This window comes from Camelus bactrianus, chromosome 11 (genome assembly GCF_048773025.1).
Source record: "Camelus bactrianus isolate YW-2024 breed Bactrian camel chromosome 11, ASM4877302v1, whole genome shotgun sequence".
NCBI classification, from domain to species: Eukaryota; Metazoa; Chordata; class Mammalia; order Artiodactyla; family Camelidae; genus Camelus; species Camelus bactrianus.
In genome coordinates this window covers 8,002,520-8,027,031 of record NC_133549.1, presented here as the reverse complement: position 1 = coordinate 8,027,031, position 24,512 = coordinate 8,002,520, and the positions used below count along the sequence as shown (strand labels likewise).

The 24,512-nt window shown below is 41.1% G+C and overlaps 1 protein-coding gene across 6 annotated transcripts in view; it reads right to left on the bottom strand.

Moving 5' to 3' along the window:
* Positions 1–24,512, bottom strand: part of LOC105066695 (pecanex 2) — a 271,254-nt gene that overhangs the window by 210,856 nt on the left and 35,886 nt on the right. For all 6 annotated transcript variants that reach the window (XR_012509907.1, XM_074373145.1, XM_045514586.2 and 3 more), the window contains 3 exons: positions 13,581–13,728; positions 13,298–13,443; positions 10,841–10,934 (listed from right to left, as the gene is read on the bottom strand). Coding sequence is in view for 5 of the 6 variants with exons in the window: in XM_074373145.1 (XP_074229246.1) it covers positions 10,841–10,934; positions 13,298–13,443; positions 13,581–13,728 (388 nt within the window). In the remaining variant the exon portion in view is untranslated. The remainder of the gene's footprint in view (positions 1–10,840; positions 10,935–13,297; positions 13,444–13,580; positions 13,729–24,512) is intronic.

Genomic DNA, 24,512 nt, shown 5'->3' with positions numbered 1-24,512 from the left:
TTAAACAGAAACAGGCTTGAATTGCTACACTTCTACGTAGCATCTGTGACTATCAACATGCTGTTTTCCTGTGTCAAATCCTCACCTGTAAAACCGGGATGATGTCTCCTTCATAGGGACTCCTGTAATAATGAACTCAGACTGGGCACAGTGCCTCCTATATATTAGACACTTAATAACCAGACACAACCTTCCTATTTCCTTCTATTGACAGAGGATCTGACTTTGCTTATTTTCATATTAAATAGCAGTGCAGCCCCTATGCTTTTCCCACAAACAACATGTTAATTCTAGTGGTCTCTACCAGCGGGAATGGGGGAAGAATGTCTTGGCTTCAACTCACACCTAATCCTCTTTTTCTTATCTTTTTCTTTCTTTCAGAAAAACAGATGTAAGCAACATGCCAAGTTCCCTCTTAATTAACCGCTTTTACAAGAGTTGAGTATTCTAGACGAGGCATGATGATATTGAGAAAGACCCTTTCCTGAGCTTTCTGACTGGTACGTCTTCATCAGAAAACCTTCCTTGTCACGTGTATCTGGGGTTCCTGTCTGGCAGGGGGGAGATATGAAACGCTGCTCCCGGTGTTGCTCCAAGGGAAAAGATTTACCCTCTTAGCCTGGCACAGTTTTCTGCGGTCCTGATGCTGAAGTGAGACCCACAGGCACCAGCTTGTCCACTCAAGAACCGATGATGTCACAAAAGTCACTCAGTGGCCAGGACCCTCCTTACTAATCTCTGAAGAATTCCTGCCCACCTTCCTTTACTTATATCTCTCTTTTCTTTTAAATTTTTTTTTGTTTTGTTTTTCTTTGAGGGGGTGGTGGTAATTAGGTTTACCTATTTATTTTTAGAGGAGGGACTGGGGATTGAACCCAGGACCTCGTGCGTGCTAAGCACGCGCTCTAACACTGAGCAATACTCTCTCTCCTTGCATCTCTTTTCAGACTCTCGGCTGCTTGTTCTTGCATTCTGGACTGTGGGCTGCATAATGGGCTGGAAAGTCTCTATTTTACTAACCTAAGGCCAGAGGCTCCCTCCCCCTCGCCCACCCCCACCCCCGTATTACTGAGTATCATGTGAAAGTGCTAAGTTCCAGGAGATACTTCCTTCTGTAAAACAGCAATGGAAATGGAAATATTCTAAACCCGCAGTAATTACCCTCGGAACTGTAACAGAGCGAGACTTGCACATCTGGCCTTGATTTTCCTTCTCTCTGGCTCAGCAGGGTAAACTAGTTTGGTTCAGAACCATACCATAGCTAGACTTATTTAAACTAGATTGAGCTCAGAGCAAGTGCAGAAATAGTGATTCATGGTGGAAACCACCCGAAGAGCAGCCACTAGGAAGGAAATAAAGACAGACCAGCGGATAGAATCTTTCCCGGCGCCAGGATGGTGCACCTCCACGTGGACAGAGTTGGGGCTCAAAGTCACACGGACACTATTGCACAGTATTGTGCGCCCCAGGTTTCCTGTCATCCAAGCTTCTACAAGTAACAAATAATAGAAACATGTGGGCTTCTACATTTTCCGACTGATGTGGAAAGAGATTCCTGAAATTCCTGAAATTCTTCATCTTCCCCAGATTTCAAAACGTATAGCCACCAGCCTGAAGGAGATGGCCTCTCTTTTTCTGCCTCCCTTTCCTTGTCTTCCAAGCTTCCTCTGAGGTCTCGGGAACCCACCACCCAGAGGGGCAGCCTAGAAATGAAAGTCACAGAGACATCTTTAGTAAGTGGGATGGTCAAATTAAGCAGCACTGCTTTGGAAACTATAACCTGGTATTTAGAATTTTAACAGGGGTTCTTGTCTTAAAGTCTGCAAACAACTCTTCTTTGATATGACAGTAAAATTCGTCTGTGCATTGGGGGAAAAGGGAACAGCAGAGTGGAACAGGGCCTCCAGCACAGGGTCTGACTGCCACCGTGTGGCCGGCGGGTCTGTGACCACAGGAACAGAATCTCACTCCAGAGAAGGTGCCTCAGAGAACAGAAGTCTTTCTAGAGTCAACCTCCTAAACCTTCCATCCTTACGACTCTGTGTCTAGATGAAAATTTCATCTCTCTCATGTGTCTAAGAAAACAAAATAAGGACTACAGTGAAAGGGTCAGAGGGTAACAACTAAAAACATAAAAGAGAGGAGGAATGTGGAAAAGCAGGAACTCTTCAGAGGCAAAACCCTGGATGATCATCTGCTTTTCCCAGATCTCTTCCACCAAGCACCCCCAAGATTTTCCATTTAAAGCAGTAACCCATAACTCTGTCGTTCAAGTCAACAGAATGATGCCACTATGCACATATTCTCGACTATTTATCCTTGAAGTTGACATTTGCAACTTGTGCTTGAATGAGACACAGGACTGAACATGTCTGATGTGGGGAGAATTCACAACATTTTACTCTACATTTTGAATGCCTTATTGACTAATGTCAGCGCCCCACATTCTGACTCAGGTATTCCAAACTAACATAAAGCCAAGAATCTACAAGAGGTGATTATTTTTTACAACCTTATTGCCTGCCTGCCATCTTTGGGATCCAGGTACGGACTTAAGCACTGTGACTTTAAAGGCTTTCCTGGGAGTTGATCTCAGTAAGTAAGGGAGGCTTTATTGAGACAAGGGTCAGACAGGCTAATCGTAACAATGTCAACAAAAGAGTAAGAATTCTGAGAAGGCAATAAAGATTAAGTACAGGGCTTCAGTCTACCTTCAGAGTGTAGCACATAATGGGTTTAGAAGTTTAGGACTTCTAAATAAGCCTAATTTACAACCAGAACAACAGCTGTTTTGATACATACTTCATTGATTCGTAAACAAACAAAAGCCAAAAAATAAGTGAATCCAGATGCATAAATAGATGATTACCCACGTAATCTATTCTACTTGTTAAATAAAAACAAGATGAGGTACCAAAATCCCCAATAAAAATCCTGTAAACTAATTTGCTCCAGAATGAGCCTTCCATTCAGTGGACTACCAAGCCAGCTTCAGGAGTAATGCAGACTCAGAATGAACGTAAATACTACGTCCTTCCATGGGGTCTCACTGGGGAGCAGACGATATGCATTTTGTATGTATTTTCATGCTCGCTTGCTTGTGACACTAGAAAAGGCGGATTCATACTGAAGCAGAAGAAAGCTCTGCTATGTTACTTGGAAGAATTTATAGACAAAAGAAATGTAAATCTTGGTTGAACAAAGAACAGAAACTATCAAGCTTTAATTACAAGCCCTCCAGGGGTAAAAACAAAAGTCCACTCTGTAGTGAACCCTTTGGACTCAAAACACACTTCCACTTGTAGGCAGGGTCACCCCCCACTTCCTAGGCAGACAGTCTACTTGAACTTTGATTTTCCAGGTAGATGAGCTCAGATTGGGCTCTGAGCTACTGAATCAATCCTGTGTCCTAGGACATGAATTTATCCTCTGAAACAGTCTTTAAGTAGCCATTCTAAATTCTGAATTCAAGCCACAGTTCCCTTATTCTAGTTTCTGGGGAAAGCAGAACTGCATGAGATAATGTTACCAAAGATACCCGCTTTATGGCAAGTTATCGCACACCCGAAAAAAGCTGCTTGTCTGTCTTTGGCGGTTAATGAGAAATGTGTTGGTTCCCACAATGACCAGTGGGGCCAAGGAGGGAAACTTGTTTCCTCTCCTGGTTTCCTCCAGGAATCCCCAAAGAGACATGGAAGTTACACTGCAAACAGTTCCCTATTCATACTTGGGAGTCGGGGACATAAAGCTGTCACAGGGCCACCAGGCTTACCAATGGCAAAGAGGAACGGCCTTCTTGCCAATAATGAGAATTGGTGGTTTAATGGCTTAGTTGGAGGCAATCCCAGCCATGGAAGTCGCCTTCCAGGGAAAAAGCTGCTGCTTTTCCAATATCTTGCGTGGCTGAAGGGCTTAGAAACAGCCCCAACGAGGAACGCTTCCAAGTTCAGAATCAAAGTTTATGTTCATTACCGTGGAACTCTAAAGTTAATGGCATTAAAAGCCACGGATATAACAGTAAAGTACTTTCTCTACAACCGGTTGACAGGGAGAATACGGAGTACTTAACCACCTTAAAAGCTCATAAAGTGGCCCATAAAAGTGCCAGAGGAAAAGCTTCCCCTGGCCTGAAGTCTGGCTCTTTTGCTGTATAAAGTCGTAGTGAATTTCGCCACTGTCCTACTGCTTGGAGACAGTAATGACCACTGACATTTTCTCGGTGTCTTCTGTAACAGGTACTGTCCTAAGCTCCGTATATACTATTAAATTTAGTTTTTAAAGCCGTCCCTTAAACTCATCACTGATATTACTTCCATTCATGGATTAGGAAACAGACGCTTCAGACAGTTAAGTAAGTTGCTCCCTATCGACCCAAAAGTCACGCTCAGCGCAGGCACTGGCATCGGGACAGTCCAAGACGAAAGTGCAAGTTCAGGCCGTGAGACGTGACCCCTCTGAGGTCAGGGAAGGGTGGAGCTCAAGATGGTGAGTTTCCATCACAGTCCCCTTTCACAGGGACAGAGAGAATCATTTCCTCATGGCTGAGTGGAACAGAGGACTGGGAGGTCTTATTTGAGACTCAATTTCGATTTCTACGGAAAGTGGTTCAAGACAGGCATTTTGCAGGGTGTTCCCCCCCCCCCCATTTTCCCCACTTAGAAAGGAGAGAAGAGGACGTTCTGTAGTCCAATATGTCGACCAGGCCAACTGCTTCTGACTCTTCCTCCCCCAGCAATCCCAAGGGGAGGGAGCCATCTGAGGATGCTTTGATAATCTCACTTTCGCTGGGTTGTTTCTCTCTGCAGAGAGGTCTGGTTACTCCCGCTGCCATTAGAACAAAGCGTGAATTCCTCATCCAGGCTCCATGACCAGCACCGTCCGCCTCCTCCCCTCCTGTTCGGCCTCCCACCTGCTGTCCCTAAGTGCCCAGCTGGCATTTGCTGTCCAGACCCCCGGCTGGGCAATCCTTGTCATCTCCAATGATTCATGTGATCCAATTCACTATTTACTGCCCACCTATCTGCCTACAGACAGTGAAGTGAGGGCTATCTGTACAGGGTTATCTTTATCACCTCTGTATAGGGTGCCTTTGCACCCCAGCCGTGGCCACTTTTCTTTAGACAAGAACAGTCTAGAAGAAGAGCTGGGAGTCTTCCGCACCAGGGAGAATGAACACAGAGGGATGGGTTCATTGTCACGGTAGGGCTGATGAGGGAAAGACGGATAAAAGGATCAGATGGTAATCTGCGCTTTGAAGGTAAGAACTCCAGAAGGAAGAAGTGGAGAAGGGTGTTCTAGGCAAAGAAGAGTCGATGCCTGGAAGAGGAAGGGCTGGCGGTGGGCTACACGGGCCTCAGGGAGAGGAGGGGAGAGGCCTGGGGCTGTGAAGCGGGCCTGGAGGAGCGGGCTGCCTGTGCGCCTGCTTAGGGAGCAGGGGCCATGGAAGGGCGCACTGAGAGCGCACGTGTTAGTGGGGGGCTGCTCCACGTGGGTGTCGAGCACTGGGTGAAGGCCCAGACTTCAGAGCAGAGTCGGCCACAGCCAACCACACACCTGTCATCCGTGGTCTGTGGTGTTTCAAAAAAAAAATTTAAATAGACAACATTAAACAAAATAAATTTTTACAAGGAAACAGGTATTTCTCTGTAGAAAAAAAAACTGGGAAATCTGGTCACCTAGGCTTCCTGAGCTGGTATAAGCACACTGAAGATCAAGGGTGGAGAGGGTGTGAAGAAAAGGGAAACTTCTACACTGCTGCTGGGAATGCAGTTTGGTACAGCCACTATGGAGAACAGTATGGAGGTTTCTGAAAGAACTAAAAATAGAGCTACCATATGATCCTGCAATCCCACTCCTGGGCAGATATCTGGATAAAAATATAATTCAGAAAGACACATGCACCCCAATGTCCACAGCAGCACTATTTACAATAGCCAAGACATGGAAGCAACCCAAATGTCCATTGTCAGATGACTGGATAAAGAAGCTGTGGCATATTTATACAATGGAATACTACTCAGCCATAAAAAAGAATGAAATAATGCCATTTGCAGCAACATGGATGGACCTAGAGATTATCATTAGTTTATTATTGTTGTTGTTATTATTATTATTAGTGAAAAGGTAAGTCAGACAGAGAACGACAAATATCATATGATATCACTTATATTTGGAATCTAAAAAATGATACAAATTAACTTATTTACAAAGCAAGAACAGACTCACAGAGATAGAAAACAAACTTATGGTTACCAAAGGGAAAAGGGGTGGGAGAGATACATTAGGAGTTTGGGATTAACACATATACACTACTGTGCCTAAAATAGATAAACCACAAGGACCTACTATATAGCACAGGGAACTATATTTAATACCTTATAATAACATACCATGGAAAAGAATCTGAAAAAGACTGTGTGTGTATATATATATATACATATATATACAAAAAAACTGAATCGCTTTGCTATACACTAGAAACTGACACAACATTATAAATCAACTATAATTTAAAAAAAAATACAAAGAGAAAAAAACAAGAAGCAGCCGCCTTCTGGGGGCAGGACAAATGCCTTCCAAAGGACTCAGCACCCAGCACTCCTGCCATTCAGCCATGGGCCTGCTTCACCTACTTATACAGCTTGCCTGGGCACCAAGGCATTGAGGCTGTGGCCCCTGCTGTGGGGAAGATGTGCAGAGGGTGAGATTTAAGTGTCCACTGGCCGCCCCCTAGCTACTGACATTGGGCATCCAGTCTCTGTTTCCTTTTTTGTAAAATGGAGCTAATATCACCTACCTCCATTATGTTGTGCACATGAAAAAAGATAATTTCACATTTAGCATGGTGCTTAGTGCATAATGCATCTTTCATTAGTGATGGCTGCTGACATCAGAATCATTATAAGAAAATGTTCCCTTGCAGGGCCAGAGAAGGCCATAAATGTTGCTCCTCAGAGAAAGACAAGGCACAGCTGAACACAGGTGTAAGATGTGAGTGACTTGGCCCACCCAAGTCACACAGTCCTGAGCTGCTGTCAACGCCCTTGATCAGCTGTGTTCTGCTCTGATGGCGTTCTTTACCCGTAGCACCAACACAGGAGTGCTGGTCTCCTACACACACACACACACACACACACACACACAGAGGTATGCTAATGCAGGGATGAGCATATTTCAATTAAACCAGCTTGCTTGCTTTCAACCTATTTTACCACAGTTTTTCTTTCATTCAGCTAATTCAAACAATACCCAAACCATCATGTGCTTCCATGGAAGCTAAGGCTTATTACAAATCCAAAGGAAGTAGCCTCCCACGAATGGGTGGCACAGCTTTCAACGTCTCTGAGTCTGGGGAGGAGTGTGAGACTGTGGGACTATCCACCCTCAGCCTGTCAGACAGCAGTTTAGATCCAGAAGCTCATCCAACTCTACGCAGGACTGAGCCATTTTCCTGAGCATGAATTAAACAGATGGCAGCCCCAGATCTGCTTTTCCAGAACAGCAGGGGAACAGCTTCAATGCTGTGATTTTGCTAAGTGAAGTGAGTGAAGTTTTGTGCTCCTGTACCAGACAGGAAGCACTGTCCATCCCCTCTGTCCACGGTCCTGAATGACCACAACATCTATAACAAAGTTCCCTCTACAGGACTAACTTATTTGATAGAGCAGACAGTGTTGAGGACAGTTATATTCTCCAATAATAGCCTATACAAATGTGTACATTATTTTATTTTTCTAAGCCCAAGAAAGAGAAGCTATGCGTTCTTTCCTAGAACTCTTAGGACCAACGCCTTGTCAAATTCCCTTGGGGAAAGAGTAGGTTGTCAAAGACTTAGCTCTTAGCATGTGGACCAAGACCCTGTCCATCAGAATGTTCACGTACAAGAAACCTATGTGACTCAGGCTCAGACTCACAGACATAGGAAACAAACTTATGGTTACCAGGGAGGACAGGGGTAGGGTGGAGGGATAAATTGGAAGTTTGGGATTATTAGATACACACTAATATATGTAAAATAGATAAATAACAAGGTCCTACTGGACAGCACAGGGAACTATATTCAAAATCTTGTAATAGCCTATAATGAAAAAGAATATGAAATATATATATGGATAACTGAATCACTATGCTGTACACCAGAAACTAACACAACATTGTAAACCAACTATACTTCAATTAATAAATAAATAATTTTTTTAAAAGACAATTAAAAAAAAAAACAAGAAATGTAAGAGACAACTAGGGACATTGCTCAAAGTTTTTCTTTAAAAGAAAGTTGCTTTTATAAAAAGTGATCATTATTCTCTTTAAAGAAGCATAGTAATTAATCGAATTGCCATTTTGCTGGAAAGAGAGTCCTCTGGGGTCATCTGTTGAGTTCTGCTGCCGAGCATCCATCCATCCTACTCCAGATGCCCCTCTGAAGAGCCACCCCACTACTTCCTCAGCAGGAACCTGCAATGCCAGGTCAGCGGATGCACGCAGACCCAAGCCAAGTACTGCCTTGGTGACTGGGCTCAGGGCTCGTGGCCCCAGTCAGAACAAAGAAGTCCCACAATGAGACTTACACTGGGGCTCATGGGAAAGGAGCGTGTGCTCCCCGCTGGACTTGAAGAGGGAAGACATGGAGTGGGGCTACTACCGGCATCTTCTGACGGTCAGGATGTGTTTGAGGGTGGAAGACAGCCGAATGAGAGACTGACGGAGAAAGAGAAGCGACACCCGTGAAGACACCTCCATCACACGGCCCCAAATTCCCATTTTGATGAAGCCCATTTGACTTGGATTTCTCTCGTGTGTAACAGAAAAGGTCTAAAGGTTCCCTGGACATGAAAAGGCAGATCTAGGAAGGGGCTGACATCTTGACACTCTCCACTAAGTCACATGGCTTCACAGGAAAGCTCAGCACAAAGACATTCTGCACCATCCCTCCAACACCAGCAGGGCCCAAACCTCCCCTCGCCCGAAGCTCTTTTGCCAAGAGTGAATGAATGCGCTGCGGCAGATCTAAGCCGAAGCAGGCCTCAGAGTGGAGGGCAGGTTAAACAGGAAAGAGCTCTCACAGGGAAAGCAAATGCAGAGGAAATGAAAAAAAGCCAGAGTTGGGGGAAATTTAATGAAGAGAGAGAAATTAGGGGAGAGGGTGAGGGCATGGGTGTCTCTCGGGGAGGCCTGGTCTGAGGAGGAGGGGCTTATTGAAAACCCCATCCGCACCCGCTTCAATTCTTACCTGCACACTGTGTATTTTTAGTTTTCTCAGGCTCTGGCTCTGTGGCCTTATTCTAACTGGCATTACAGGCAAAAGCAGTTAAAGTATTTCCCTAGGGGGAAAGTGAAGTACATTTATCCAGGAAAATCAAAATGAAAAAGTCTTGTAAATTTATTCTGGGATAAAAGAAGAGGCTTCTATTTGTTCCAAATTTCGTTTAAAAATGCCACTGCTTTCAAGGGAGGATTGTAGACTAGCAGGACAGCTTTGAAGCCGTGTTCTCCAGTCATTCAGCATTTTGTCTGGAGGAAGCCGCCACCTTAGACGACTCAATTCATCACATCCCTGTAACCAAACTTCCTGGAGGCTGGAGCGGACATGTGGATGCCAGGCGTCCCTTGCCTCTGAGGTCTCCACGTGCATGAGGGCTTTGCACGTGTTTTGGCTGGAAAAGGAGGATTTTGTTCTGTCTGTTTTGATGGGAACGCGGGTACCAGTGGAGACAGAGAAGGAGTGCAGGGCACGCAGGGGAGGGAGAGACCATGCCTGTTTCCCCACAGGACTGACTGTGGCCACAAGCAGGATGCTTCAGGGTCGGGGCCCAGGTGGAGCTGAGCGGCCAGGAGAGCTGTCACCTACAGCACCTATCGGATCTCCCATGACGGCTGCCACCAGCATTCCTGAGCAGGTGAGAAGCAGCAAAGGTGATAGGAGGATGTGCTAAAAGGCTGGCACACAGCAGAATCCCACCTGGAGGCCAGCTTGCAGGGACAAGGACAGACTTTCACACTGGAGGCTCCCCCTTCAATTTCCCTGGTAGGCAAACTTTGACCTTAGGAAGGAACACTGAACCACAGAGTCTGGAATTAGAGTTCCAACAACTCCTTTTATATTCTTCAGACGTGAAGCCTAAGGCATTTCCGTTACACCACGAAAGTCTTCCCAAAAGCCACAAATATGCACACAAACAAAGAAATGTACATGAAAAATTTACTTCCTCACTCAGAGCAAGCAACTGAGACATATCCAGATGGGTTATCCTCAAAGAATCTCGGAGTCCAGGATAAAGGATGAATTCAGTCTGCCACTGATAAGACACAGTTTGCCCAGTGAGCACCACCATTAATCCAAGGATGCTCTGGATACACAAGTTAATTCAATATCAACTTAATTAACGTCATTAAGAAAGTTACTCGATGCACTCTGAAGGAGAATAGAAAAGATGTTCAGATCATCCATCTACAAAAGAGCCTGCCTCATTAGTGCAGATGAGAACTGATTATATCTCTAGTCCGCTCCTTGGAACAAATTTAATACATTCTTGAGCTGCACCACTGCCTCTCCCAAAGGGAGCATAATTGTTTATATGGAGTCCCGTCTATTTATACCTACATGTTCTATTCTATAGAATATTCTTGGAAGTGGCTTCTATGAAAACAGTTCCGTTTATTTTTTGATTATTCCACCATATCAGAGTTTCTTTTTCTTTCACACAAACCCCACATGCTTTGACACTTACAGACGGATCAGCACATTCATTCAACACCAGCATCCTCACCTCATTTAGTCAGAGTAAGTTGCATGCCCCGAAGCAAAGCAACACCCCTAAACCTGAAAACAAGCCCCACTCACCGAGCGTGAGAGAAGCCGTCATAATTTGATGAGTGATGCTGGAAAGGACCTTCTTTCTGATTGCCAGACTTTAAGTAACAGGATTTAATTTCCCCTGCAAAATTTCAGCAAAGAATATTACACAATTGTTTGTATATGATCATGTCAGCTTGTACTTTTTTTCAGTTAGAGGGAACTCATTTTAGACTATTTTAATACCAACTGTTGGTAATCGAGGTCCATTCTTTGTTCTTCTCCATAGAATGTGTAACCTGAGATAATGTTGATGTATGTCTCTGATAATACGCCTAGACAAGTTTGACTCAGTTCCTTATTACTTAATTGCTCTTGACTGATTAATTTGCACCATTGCTAATTCACTTCTAAATAATCTTTTTAATGCATTGTTTGTATGATCTCTTCATGTGTCACCTGAAACTAACACTGTAAATCAATTACACTTCAATAAAAAAAAAAAAATGTTTTTAAACTCTTCATGTGTTAGAATGATCTGTGAATGCCGTAACAGAGTGGGTTTTTTGTTTTTTATTTTTTTGGTTTTTTTGGTATCCTGTGCAAAAAGAGGCTTATTAAGTGTGTGGTTTTGACCAGGTGGGACCACCCCTACCTTTGAGTTTGCAGATGAACAGCGGCATAGCGGCTGACTGGTGTGTCAGCCCAGTAATGAGAAAAAGGAAGAGACAGAATTAATCTGCGGAGTTAAATTAGCCTGCTAATGTGGTTCAAGGTATTGAGGTGTGAAAATCAGTTCACTTTGTAAATGTGAATGGTCTCTCCCTAGAAGAGGTTTTAGGAGTACCTTCTTCAGGTGACATGGGAGCGTAATTAACCTTGTCTGTTACCAACAGCGGCAACGCAGTCTGCAGTGCTGGACATCAACTTGAAGGCTGTCCCACCAAGAGAGACATTCACAATGACAACCACAGCCTGTCTGGAGGCTTCCATAGAAGTACTAATGCTCTTCTTTGTAGTGTAAAAGTCACCATGTATTTCCACAGATGCCAAAGCACTTCAAACTATAAACTACTGGTCTATAGACAGCGTAACCTGTAATTTGTTGTCCAAACCAGGATCCTTTTGAGAGTAAAATAACAAGCATTTATTGATCTATAAGGGACTTAACCCAAGACTCATCCTAGAAAAACTAGGACCTATGCCGCTTATCCACAGAAACTTGAACTTGGCACTTAGTGATTCTTTTCTTTTCTTTCTCTTTCTCTTTCTTTCTTTTCTTTCTCTCTTTCTTTCTTTTACTTTAACTATTTTTTATAATGATAGCATTATAAATTTATAATAATAGCATTAAAATTTTTTAAAAAATTTATAATAATAGCATTAAAATATATCAAGGTCATATTTTCAGCATATATTCAATAAATATTTACTAGGTGCTAGACATTGCCTTCCTGAAGTTTACAATTGTGAGGGGGAAAACGTCAGTAATCAAATTATTATATCATTAAACAATTAGAAGCTGTAATAGTCTCAGAGAAGGAAAAGGATAGGCCATTAAGAGAGTAAAAAAGCAGAGGAACCTGACTAAGCCTGGGGAGTCCAGGAAGAGTTTTCCTGAAGAACTTTCTTTAGAATTGAGATCTGAAGGATAAATAGCATAATGTGGGCATAGGGACATGACATGTGCAAAGGCCCTGAGGAAGGAGGGCGCACACTGTGTTCTAAGAACTTACCTGTGAGAAATGAGGGGTGGGAAGGGATAAATTGGGAGTTTGAGATTTGCAGATACTAATACATATAAAATAGATAAACAAGTTCATACTGTATAGCACAGGGAACTATATTCAATATCTTGTAGCAACCTATGGTGAAAAAGAATGTGAAAGCGAATATATGTATGTTTATGTATGACTGAAGCATTGGGCTGTACACCAGAAACTGACACAACATTGTAAACTGACTACACTTCAATAAAAATATATATACCAAAAAAGAATTAAGTCTTCTTGTTTCAAAGTCCAGTGCAGGTATCCCCTGCTTTTCAAAAGTTCACTTTACAACACTTCAATTTTAAAAACCTTTGTTTGCTAACCAAAAGAAATCCCAAAATGATTTTTGCTTCTACAAAATCAGGCTAGAAGTGAAAACAGCATTCAGTGTCTGTTTTGCAGGGTGCTGTTACAGAGCCAGTGCACACCCCACGCAGTGAGAGCGGTACCCCTAAGCTCCCTCCCCGGGAACTACACCCAGCATCATGGCATCAAGTCGCTACAGCTTTGAACTGTCCAGGAGCATCTGTGTCTTACACTGGTTTATTTTGTGCATCCTTAGGTAACTGCTTCTTTGCTTTACATCATTCTAGTTTAGGGAAGGTTTCATAGGACCGCTCTCCTTTCGGATAGCAGGGAAAACTGTCCTCAGGTTAAGAGACCACGTGGGACTTTGCGAAAGCTGCCAGCCTCACCCTGTCTTCCTCGTGAGTACAGAGCTCTAAAGACTTACCATGTTCATCAATGAAGACATGCATAGCATCCACAGACATCTCATCTTGCACCGACGTTTCAGGCCCACTGATGACTTGCAACACAGAACTATCTTGTTGGGAAGTTACCCTGTAGATTATCTGTCTTTGTCTGTTGCCCTGGAAACTTAACATATACACACGTTTCAAAAGCAATCCGGAACACCTCCTTATCCTTAACAAAGCATTAAAAGAAGCAGCCAGTCAATGAGGCTGTTTCACTCTCCGCACCAACGTGAAACTAAGTAAGTACGTTATCCTTACAGGGTCGGGATCTTGGTGGGCTCAGTGAGCCCGGGGCTGGTACTGGTGTGGTCTTGACTTTGTATGTCTGATTTTCCTTGCTTAGCACTGTGTCCACTGGGCTTTTCACTTTCCAAGATTTCCTCCTTTTTCTCCTGGGAACGGTCATCTGAAAAACATGGTTTTATGTGTTAACATAATATAAAACAAGAGATCAGTGAGAAAATACTTGAAAATAAGGTACCAAAACTGAAGCAAGACTAGAGAGAAAATCTAAACTGCTCCTGTGAATTCAGAATATAGTAAATAAATTTTCATTTTACTAATTAGACTTTTGAAAGTACATATATATCGGAGACATGTTATTTAAGACATTCACAAAGACCACCTACTAATACGGACTGAAGGACTTCCTTGAAATAACTCCAGTGACCACCGGCTTACCCAGCTGAAAATAACCCATGTAGATGACTTAGGCCTGAAAGGTTCATAACTCATAAGTGGACAGCATCTAATGAAAAAAATTTACATAAATACCCTGGCTATTTTGCAGTCGGGTTCCATTTACCATTTTAAAACTTTATAAATCTTTCCTTCTCCATCTCAGAATCTAAATTCTCAAGCTAACGGTAGAATCAGTCTCTTCATGAAGCAGCTGCTCATTCAATCTGGCTGAATGGGAACAACCAAATGCTTGGTCCCATGGAGGACTCAGTGAGATCCTACCCCTGCTCGTTACGCTAAGAATATTTAAAGGTAAGCAAGCATTCCAAGATCGATAGGTACATATTGAGGTTTTGAATTTTTAGAATCTTCTCTAAGTAATGGACAAAAACAAGGGTCTTAGTTTACACCATTATGCAAAGTGGAATCTGCCCTGGGAGGTCAGCCTTCCTTGCCTGAGGACAAACCCCAGCAGCCACTTTTAAGGTCACTGTGTCCACTGTATTCCCACGACCAATGATACCCAGAGCTGTCTTCTTCTGCGTCAATTTTTGTCTGAACGCAGCTGAATAGTTTGAACCTACAGGCTCTTTCAAGACATGCCGTTCAGAAAGACCAGCAAGGTCGGCCTCAGCCTCCAAAAAGTGAGATCATACTAGCCTCCCTGCTTTATAAATCACATCATTACGTATAAAACAAAGTTTTTCATCCTTAGACTCCGAGTAATCAGAGAAACATTGCTGGCTTCTCTGGGACTCCTGAAGGTAAATATTCCCAGTGCATCTGTGAAACAGAATTTCTTTGGTACAAAAATGTTTGCATGTCATTTGACAGCTTGTCAAGATAGAAATTTTCACAGTTTTCAAGAAACACACTGGTGAAAAAGTGCTATTATAACAAATAGCTTTAGCCAGTAATCACATTGCATAAAAATTTCAGGAAGGTACGTTTAGACAGCTCAACCTCCTCAAACTACACATATATGGACTCATTTGTTCCCATCTCTTAATATCTTAGTCTTTTCTTCTCTTAAATGGGCACATTACTTATGTGAACCTACAGGTTATTTTTTTCTTTTTCCCTTTAGAAATACATATTTAAATGAAAAAGATTATGAAAAGGAATATATACATGTATATGTATGACTGAACTATTATGCTGCACTCCAGAAATTGATACAACATTGTAAACTGACTATACTTCAATTTAAAAAAAGAGAAAAAAATACACATTTATAGGAATTTTTTGTTTCTAAAAATAGTACACATTAATGGCATATAATTTAAAACTAGAGAAAAGGAAGAGAATTTAAGTTACTCTTAACCCCACCATGCTGATACCAGAGCCAATTTGATACATAATACACCAGTAATTTTTTCTAGGCATCATTTTTTTTCAAAAATTAAGTCATAATACAGACGTAGCTTTGTAACTGCTATATTTATCTTAAAGTATTATAAATATTTAATGACATTAGATATTCTTCTACATCATCCAAAAATGGAAGTTAGATAATATTACATTAATATATTATAATTTATTAAACTAGACCCCTATTGTTACACATTTAGGTTGCTTCAATTTTTTTATACTACACACAATTCTTCAATAATCATCTCCACATGCATTCATGATTATTTTCTTAGAAAGTCCAGAAGAAACTGAACATACAAATGGACCATGGCCAGACAATATATCTAAAAATTAAACTCTGACCCACAATCTACAGCACCAGCCCAGAAAACCAAGCCATTATCTACAACAACCAGTCCAGGAACCCAATATACTACGTACAAATGAGAGTTGCAGGAAGTCTGGCCATTATTTCTAGCAAATGGTTCAGGAAGCCAAACAATAACCCCTGTAGCAATCATCCCCAAATGGCCAGGACTTGATTAATAACTGACAGTCTCCCTAATTTTTGTCCTTACTTCCAACTAGAGAAATCCAACCAACCAGAGAAAGCCAAATATGCTCCCCTAACCAATCTAACCAATCACGTGGGATGCTCTAACTAGCAGCCTCCAGCAGCCTCTAATCACACCTGAAGGCTTCCTTTTTTCCATTACAAAGCTTTCCCTGGAGTCTCTGTCAAAATGCAGATGATGGTGGCCAACTCCCTTGTTCTAGCCAACTTTGAATTACTTACTTCTTCTCATTTGAGTGGTCTCTGTTTATTTCCCAAATTAAATATGAAGCTGATCGAAACAAACCAAAAACATGATTTTAAAGGCTGTGGGTAAGTGTGTGGTTTTCCAAAGCCTTGAACTTTAGAATATTCCAAGTCCTAAACATCATCCTTTATGGAGATGACCTGGGTTGCAAATAAGAGTAGCACAGAGAAAACTGGAAGTTTCATATCCTTTTACAATCATGTCCAAGCTCTAATCCTGTTTCACTCTCAAGCAATAAGAGGATTAGGGGACATTCCCTAGGCTGTTAACATTATCAAACACTCCCATGTTGTTTTATAAGTGTACTCCCAAACTGGTTTTTTAGATTACAATAAGTAATAAATTATTATTTAGTGCCAGAGGAACAAAGGGATAATAGCCATCTCAAAGATATAAGACATCATTGAAAAACCGTCTAATTTGCCACCTTTGACACTGACTACCTTCCCAGAATTAAAGGACATATTGTCCTTCTCTTTTATCCTTCCATTAAAAACGTCTGGGGAGAAGAGACCAAAATGGAGGGGTAGAAGGATGTGGAGCTCACCTCCCCCTTGAACACATCAAAAACACATCTCCATGTGGAAGGCTTCCCACTGAAAACAAACTGGAGACTGGCAGACTGACTCCTGCACAACCAAGGCTGGAAGAAAGACCCACACAGAGTTGGGTAGGAAGGGAAGAGGAGAGATCAGGCTAGGACCTGTGCCCCTGGGAGGGGACACAAAGAGGGTGGGACTGCACAGACTGGGAGACCCTCCCTGGGGAGTGAGTGGTTCTAACTGCATATTGGGTGCCTGAGCCCTGGGGTCCGACACCAGGAAGACAAGTCTGCTTAGCTGCTTAGAATAGCAGTGGGACTGAGAGTGGGGCTGTAAGAAGCCTAGATTCCACTCATGAAGAGTGCACAAATGCTCGCTTACTCCTGAAACAAGGTGGAGGCAGCAGATCGGAACTGCCCGGGACTCTGGAGGTTTGCCCTGGCCACCACAGCACGTGCCCTAGCACATGCCGAGCACATGTTCCAAGTCCTCTTGCTCCGGTGCAGCTCCACACTAGGGCAAGGACTGCCATCGCCGGGGAGAGTACTCAGGTGTGAGGGATGAAAATGGGTTAGACCTGGGACGGCATCTGGAAGGCGATGAGGGTGGCCGTTGCTGGCTCTCAAGGAGGCAAGTCAGGAGCTGTCTCAAGCTCTGACTGGCATGTTGGGATCACTCCAGGGCGTGCGCCACCCACATTAAAGCGCCCACTCTAGCCCTTCCCCGCTTGCTCCAGCACTACTCCCCTCCAGGGCAAGGTGCTGATGCTAGGAGCGAAGAGAGTGCACACTTAAAAGAAATGAAACCAGCTTGTTTGTACCCAACCCGCAAGGCTTCTGCTCCAGCCATTTGGGACCCTACCCTGCCTCTAAAAGGGAAGTGTCAGTCACCATGCACAAGAGAAGCCCTGGCTGCCACCTGGCTCTGGCTCTAGACGCTCCATCTCCAGTCCCACCTGCCACCATGGTGACAGTTGCCAGAACACCCTGTGGAAAGTCATGACTCATGCTCACGTCAGATCCAGCTCTCCCACCAGAGCCACTGGGCACACACAGATTGCACAGGGATGCTCTCACACCTGGAAGGACACGTGTTCAGGACTGGGATAGGTAACTGTTTCACCTGATGTCGTAGAGACAGAGAAAGTTCAACAAAATGAGAAGACAGAGAAATTTGTCTCAAATGAAAAAGAAGAAAAAGAAGAAAAAACTCCTGAACAAACTAGTGAAACAGAGATAAATAATTTACCAGATTAGAGTTTCAGAGCATTAGTAATAAGAATGCTAACAGAACTAGGGAAAAGAATGGAGAAAGCAGTGATAATTTTAATGAAGAACTAGAAAATATAAATAAGAACCATCATAGCTAAAGAATACAAAAACTGAAATGAAAAACACACCATAAGGAATTAACAGCAGAGTAGATGATACAGATAAACGTGTAAGTGATCTAGAAGATAGAATAATGGATAGACATCACCCAATCAGAAAAACAAAAAGAAAAGAAAATTTTAAAAGACAAGAAATGTTTAAGGGACCTCTGGGACAATATCAAGCAAACTAACATTCACATTATAGGGTTCCTAGAAGGAGAAGAGACAGAGAACAGAGAAAAAGAGTCTAAAATGTATTTGATGAATGTATAGCTGAAAACTTCCCAAACCTGAAGAAGGAAACAGATATCCAGGCCTGGGAAGCAGAGCGTCCCAAACAAGATGAACCCAAACAGACATACAGCAAGACATGTCATAATTAAAATGGAAAAGTTTAAGATAGAGAATTCTAAAGGCAGCAAGAGCAAAACAAAGACTCGCATACAAGGAGACCCCCGTAAGGCTATCAGCTGATTTTTCTGCAGACACTTTGCAGGCCAGAAGGGAGTCACATGATGTATATAAAGTGCTAAAAGGGAAAAAGCTAAAACCTACGAGACCCTATGCAGCAAGTTTGTCATTCAGAATTGAAGGAGAGAGAACCTCTCAGGCAAGCAAAATAAGAAAGAGTTCAACAATACTAAACCTACCCTAAAGGAAATGCTTAAGGGTCTTCTTTTAGTAGAAAAGAAAAGGCTACAAGATGAAGAAAGCATTTATAGGAAAGGAAAAGCCTCATTTATAAAGGGAAATATATAGTAAAGACTGTGGATAAACCACTTAAATAAATTAGTACAAAGATTAAAAGACAAAAACTGTAATATCAACTGTAACTACAATAAATAGTTAAGGGATAAACATGAAGATGTAAAATATCACATCAAAAACACAAAACATCAGGGATGGGAGTAAAAAATGTAGAACTTTAAGAATGTGTTTGAACTTAAATGACTATCAGTTTAAAACAAGCAGATATAGTTATAGGTCAACCACAAATCAAAAACCTACAATAGATACACAAAAACTAGAAGGGAACACTAGCATACCACTAAAGCAGATAACCAAACCACAGAGGAGGAGACTAAAGGACAAAGGAAAGAACAGAGAAGAACTACAAAAACAACTGGAAAACAAGTAAGAAAATGGCAAAAAGTACACATCTATCAATAATCACTTTAAATGTCAATGGACTAAATGCTCAAATCAAAGATATAGGATGGCTGATTGTACGAAAAGACAAGACCCAACTACATGCTGCTTACAAAAGACTCACTTCAGAGGTAAAGACACACATAGACTGAAAGAGAAGGGATGGAAAAAGATAGCCCATGCAAATGGAAATGATGAGAAAGCTGGAGTGGCCATACTCATATCAGACAAGATAGACTTTAAAACAAAGTCTGTGACAAAAAACAAAGAAGGGCATTATATAATGATAAGAAGATTAATTTTAATAAAAGAGGATATAACATTTGTTAACATATATGCACCTACTACAGGAGCACATAAATGTGTAAAGAAATATTAACAGATATAAGAGATAAATATTAACAGTAAATAAATATTAACAGATATAAAGGGAGAAATTGACAACAATACAATAATAGTAAGGGATTTTAACAGTCCACTTAAATCAATGGACAGTCAATCATCCAGACAGAAAATCAATAAGGAAACAGTGGTCTTAAATGACACATAAGACCAGTCGGGTATCTGTAAGATATCTATATCTATCTATAGGATATTACATCCTAAAACAGGAGAATACACATTTTTTTCAAGTGCACATGGAATGTTCTCCAGGATAGATCACAGGCTAGGCCACAAAACAAGACTCAACAAACTTAAGAGAACAGAAGTTATATCAAACATTCATTCCAACCACAACAGTGTGAAACCAGAAATCAATTACAAAAAGAAAAAATGAAAAAAAAAAAAAAAAACGCTAGGAGACTAAGCAACATGCTTTGAATAAAATAAAGAAATCAAAGAGGAAATCAGAAAATACTTTGTGACAAATGAAAATTTAAAACCTTGCCAAAATCTATCAGATGCAGCAACAGCAGTTCTAAGAAAGAAGTTTATGACTGAAAGCTTTTCCTCTAAAATCAGGAACAGGACAAGGATGCCCACTCTTGCCACTTCTATTTAACATAGTCCTGGAGGTCCTAGCCACAGCAATCCTACACAAAAAAAGAAGTAAAAGACATGCAAATCAGAAGTTAAAAAGGAAAACTGTCATTATTTGCAGATTACAAGAAACAATATATAAAAGCCCTGAAGTCGCGACCAAAAAACTATTTGAACTAATAGATGAATTCAGAAAAATTGCAGGATACAAGATTACTATAAGAAATCTTTTGCTTTTCTATACACTAATAATGATTTGTCGGAAAGAGAAAGCAAGAATCACATCAAAAAGAATAAAAATGCCTGGAAATAAACTTAAACAAGGAGGTGAAAGAGCTAAAAATGTATAAACTAAAAATCTATAAAACTAAAAAAAAAAAAAAAAAGAAAGAAAGATACAGGCAACTGAAGACGATACAAAGAAATGGAAGGATAGCCCACACTCAAGTGCTGGATGTCCATACTACCCAAAACAATCTACAGATTTAATACAATCGCTATCAAAACATCCATAACATTTTTCACAGAACTAGAACAGATAATCCTAAAACTTGTATGGAACCACAGGGGACCCTGAGTAGCCAAAGCAATCTTGAGAAAAAAGAGCTAAGCTGGAAGTATCACACTCCCTGACTTCAGACTGAATATACTACAAAGCTACAGTGATCAGAACAGCATGGTACTGGCACAAAAACAGACAGACGGATCAATGGAACAGAATAGAGAGCCCAAAAATAAACCAACGCACTTACGGTCAATTATGACAAAAGAGGCAAGAATATACAATGGGGAAAAGACAGTCTTTTCAACAAGTAGTGCTGGGAAAATTGGACAACTACATGCAAAAGAATGAGATTAGAACATTTCCTCACACCATGTATAAAAATAAACTCCAAATGGATTAAAGACCTAAGTATAAGATCAGAAACAAAAAAACTCCTAGAAGAAAACACAGGCAGAACACTCTGACAGAAACTGTAGCATTATTGTTTGGACCTGCTTCCTGAGGCAAAGGGAACAAAAGCAAAAATAAACAAATGGGACTTATTTAAACTTAAAAACTTTTGTCCAGCAAAGGAAACCATCGTCAAAACAAAATGACAATCTAATCAATAGGAGAAAATATTTGCAAATGATATGATTGATAAGGGGTTAATATCCAAAATACATAAACAACTTATACAAACCAATATCAAAAAAAAAAAAAAAAAAACAGCCTGATTAAAAAATGGGCAGAAGACCTGAATAGACATTTTTCCAAAGAAGACATACAGATAGCTAACAGGCACAGGAAAGATGCTCAACATGGCTAATTATCAGGCAACTGCAAATCAAAACCACAATGTCACCTCGCACCTCAGAATGGCTATCATTAAAAAATCTACAAATAACAAAAGCTGGTGAGAGTGTAGAGAAAAGAGAACCCTCCTACACTGCTGGTGGGAATGTAAACTGGTGCAGCCACTATGGAAAACAGTATGAAGGTTCCTCAAAGAACTAAAAATAGAACTACCATATGATCCAGCAATTCTACTCCTGGGCATACATCTGAAGAAAACAAAAACACGAATTGGAAAAGATACATGCACCCCAATATTCATAGCAGCATTATCTGCAATAGCCAAGATAATGGAAGCAACCTAAGTGTCCATCAGGAGAAGACTGGATAAAGAAGATGTGGTATATATATATATTTACAATGGAATACGACTATTTAGTCATAAAAAGAATGAAATTTTGCCATTTGCAGCAACATGGATGGACTTGGAGCTATTATGCTTAGCGAAATAAGTCAGACAGAGAAAGACAAATACCGTATGTTATTACTTATATATGGAATCAAAAAAAATTAAACTAGTGAATATAACAAAACAGAAACAGACTCACAGATAGAGAGAACACATTAGTGTTAGGTTACCACTGGGAAGGGGAGGGACAAGAAAGGAGTAGGGGATTAAGAGGTACAAATTACTATGCTTAAAATAAATAAGCTACAAGGATATATTGTACAGCACAGGGAACCTACCCGATATTTTATAATAACTATAAATGGAGTATAATCTTTAAAAATTATGCATCACTCTGTTGTATACCTGAAACTAATATAATATTGCCAATCAACTAAACTTCAATAAAAATAGGGGGGGAGGTGGGTAAATCATAGGACAATAAGAAGAGCAGATGTTTGATAATTTAAAAAAAAATGTAAACAAAGGGGGGAGGATATAGCTCAGTGGTAGAGTGCGTGCTTAGCACGCATGCGGTCCTGCGTTCACTCTCTAGTCCCTCCAGTAAATAAATAAATAAATAAACCTAACTACCTCCCCCACCATCAAAAATAAATAAATTTAAACAGAAAACTTCTGTCCTTTCCTGGAATAGGCATATAATCCACTCCACCTCCTCTCTCCCTGCTGTACCTGCAGGCTCTCGACAACCACGCCTGTTCCTTTCTATACCAAACCTCATAGCATCTCCACTTCTTTGCACGCCCCCTAGGTTTCTGATCTAACGCTGTTCTGATTGAACGTGGCTGGCTGCAAAATTTAAGAGCAGAAACTTAAGTAGACAGACCAAATAAACCTCACATATAGCCTGAGGGGGAAATCAGAGTAGAAGTCTGAGATGGATCAAGTAGCAAGACTTTGCACATATTTTCCTAATTGACTCCTCAGAGCAAATCTGTAACATATTATTGTTCTTGCTTTATTGAAGAAACTGTGACCCAGATGGATTTGGTGAGTTGCCCAAGCTCACCCAGCTGGCACTGCAAATCCAAAACTTGGCCCTGGGCTACCAGGTTCTAAAGCCCAGCACTCAGTCCACCATGCATACAGCTTCGCGGGAAGACACACATTGTCTGGATCAGTGCTGTCCAATACAGTCGCCAGGAGCCATATGTGGCTATTAAAATCGAGTAAAATTCAATAAAATAAAAAATTCCATTTCTCAGTTGCACAATCCCATTTTAAGTATTTAATAGCTACACGTGGCTAGTGGCTACTGCACTGGCAGCAGCTATGGGATAATTCCATCGCTGCAGAAAGTTCTATTAGACAGTGCTGGTCTAGATGCATGAATCTTTATATTAATTAGGTGGTGAACATCCAAATCTTAAATCAGAAAGAAGTGTATCTCCTAAGTGAGTGAGGTAAGCCAGAAAGAGAAAGAAAAATATCATGTGATATCACTTATATGTGGAATCTAAAAACATAACATAAATGAACTTATTTACAAAACAGGAACAGAACCACAGATGTAGAAAACAAACTTATGGTTACCAGGGGGAAAGGGGTGAGAAGGGATAAATTAGGAGTTATGGATTTGCAGATACAAACTATTATATATAAAACAGATAAACAAGGTCCTACTGTATAGCACAAGGAACTATATTCAATACTTGTAATAGCCTATAATGAAAAGGAATATATATATAATTGAATCACTATGTTGCACACTAGAAATTAACACAGCATTGTAAACCAACTATAATAAAAAAAAAAGAAAGATGTGTATCTTGAAGCAACCAATGCCTTCTTGTACTGCATGTGTTTGTTAAAAAGTTTAATTGAATCTCTCCTGTTCTTGTTACTCTATATGCAAAATCTTGGAGATCAAGACACAATAAAATGAAGAATACATTCACTTGATATAATTTAAATATTCAAACGGAATGAATTTTTAGGCAAGAGTGGACCAGTCAGCCACCAGGGCAATCCTTCTGGCAGAGCATCAGGAAAACAAAAAAAATTTTAAAAAGAGCAAATTGCTGAGCTGCCAGTGTGGAGCCAAAGGGGCCCCTGACTGTCCAGGGGAGCAGAGAACAGCCTAGCACCAAAAATGCTACAACCCACAGCAAAGAAAACGAACCGCGTGCCATGTGAACCACAACTTCCTGCAAGCAATCCCACCACATAGACACTGTCTCATCAGGGATCTACGCAGAAATCATGTCCACAAAAACCACAGAACTGTGGACACAAAGTTAAAAGACCTTGTGAAAACTCTAGTCCCGGAACATCCTTTGCCAGTGAGGAGGCTGAGCCCAGAGATATTAAGCAACCTGAAACCAAACGAATATTATATTCATACAGGAAATAGAGTTTATTATTCATAAGCATTGACTCTGGTGCAAGACTGCCCAGGATCAAAGCTCCATTCTGGTACTTCCTAGACTAGACTAACCTGGGAAAGTTAGTGAAAACCATCTGCAGAAAGGAAAGTTAAGAGGACCCAAAACATAGGAGGATAAATGAGTGACTATGAGAGTAACTATATAATTTATTGTTCC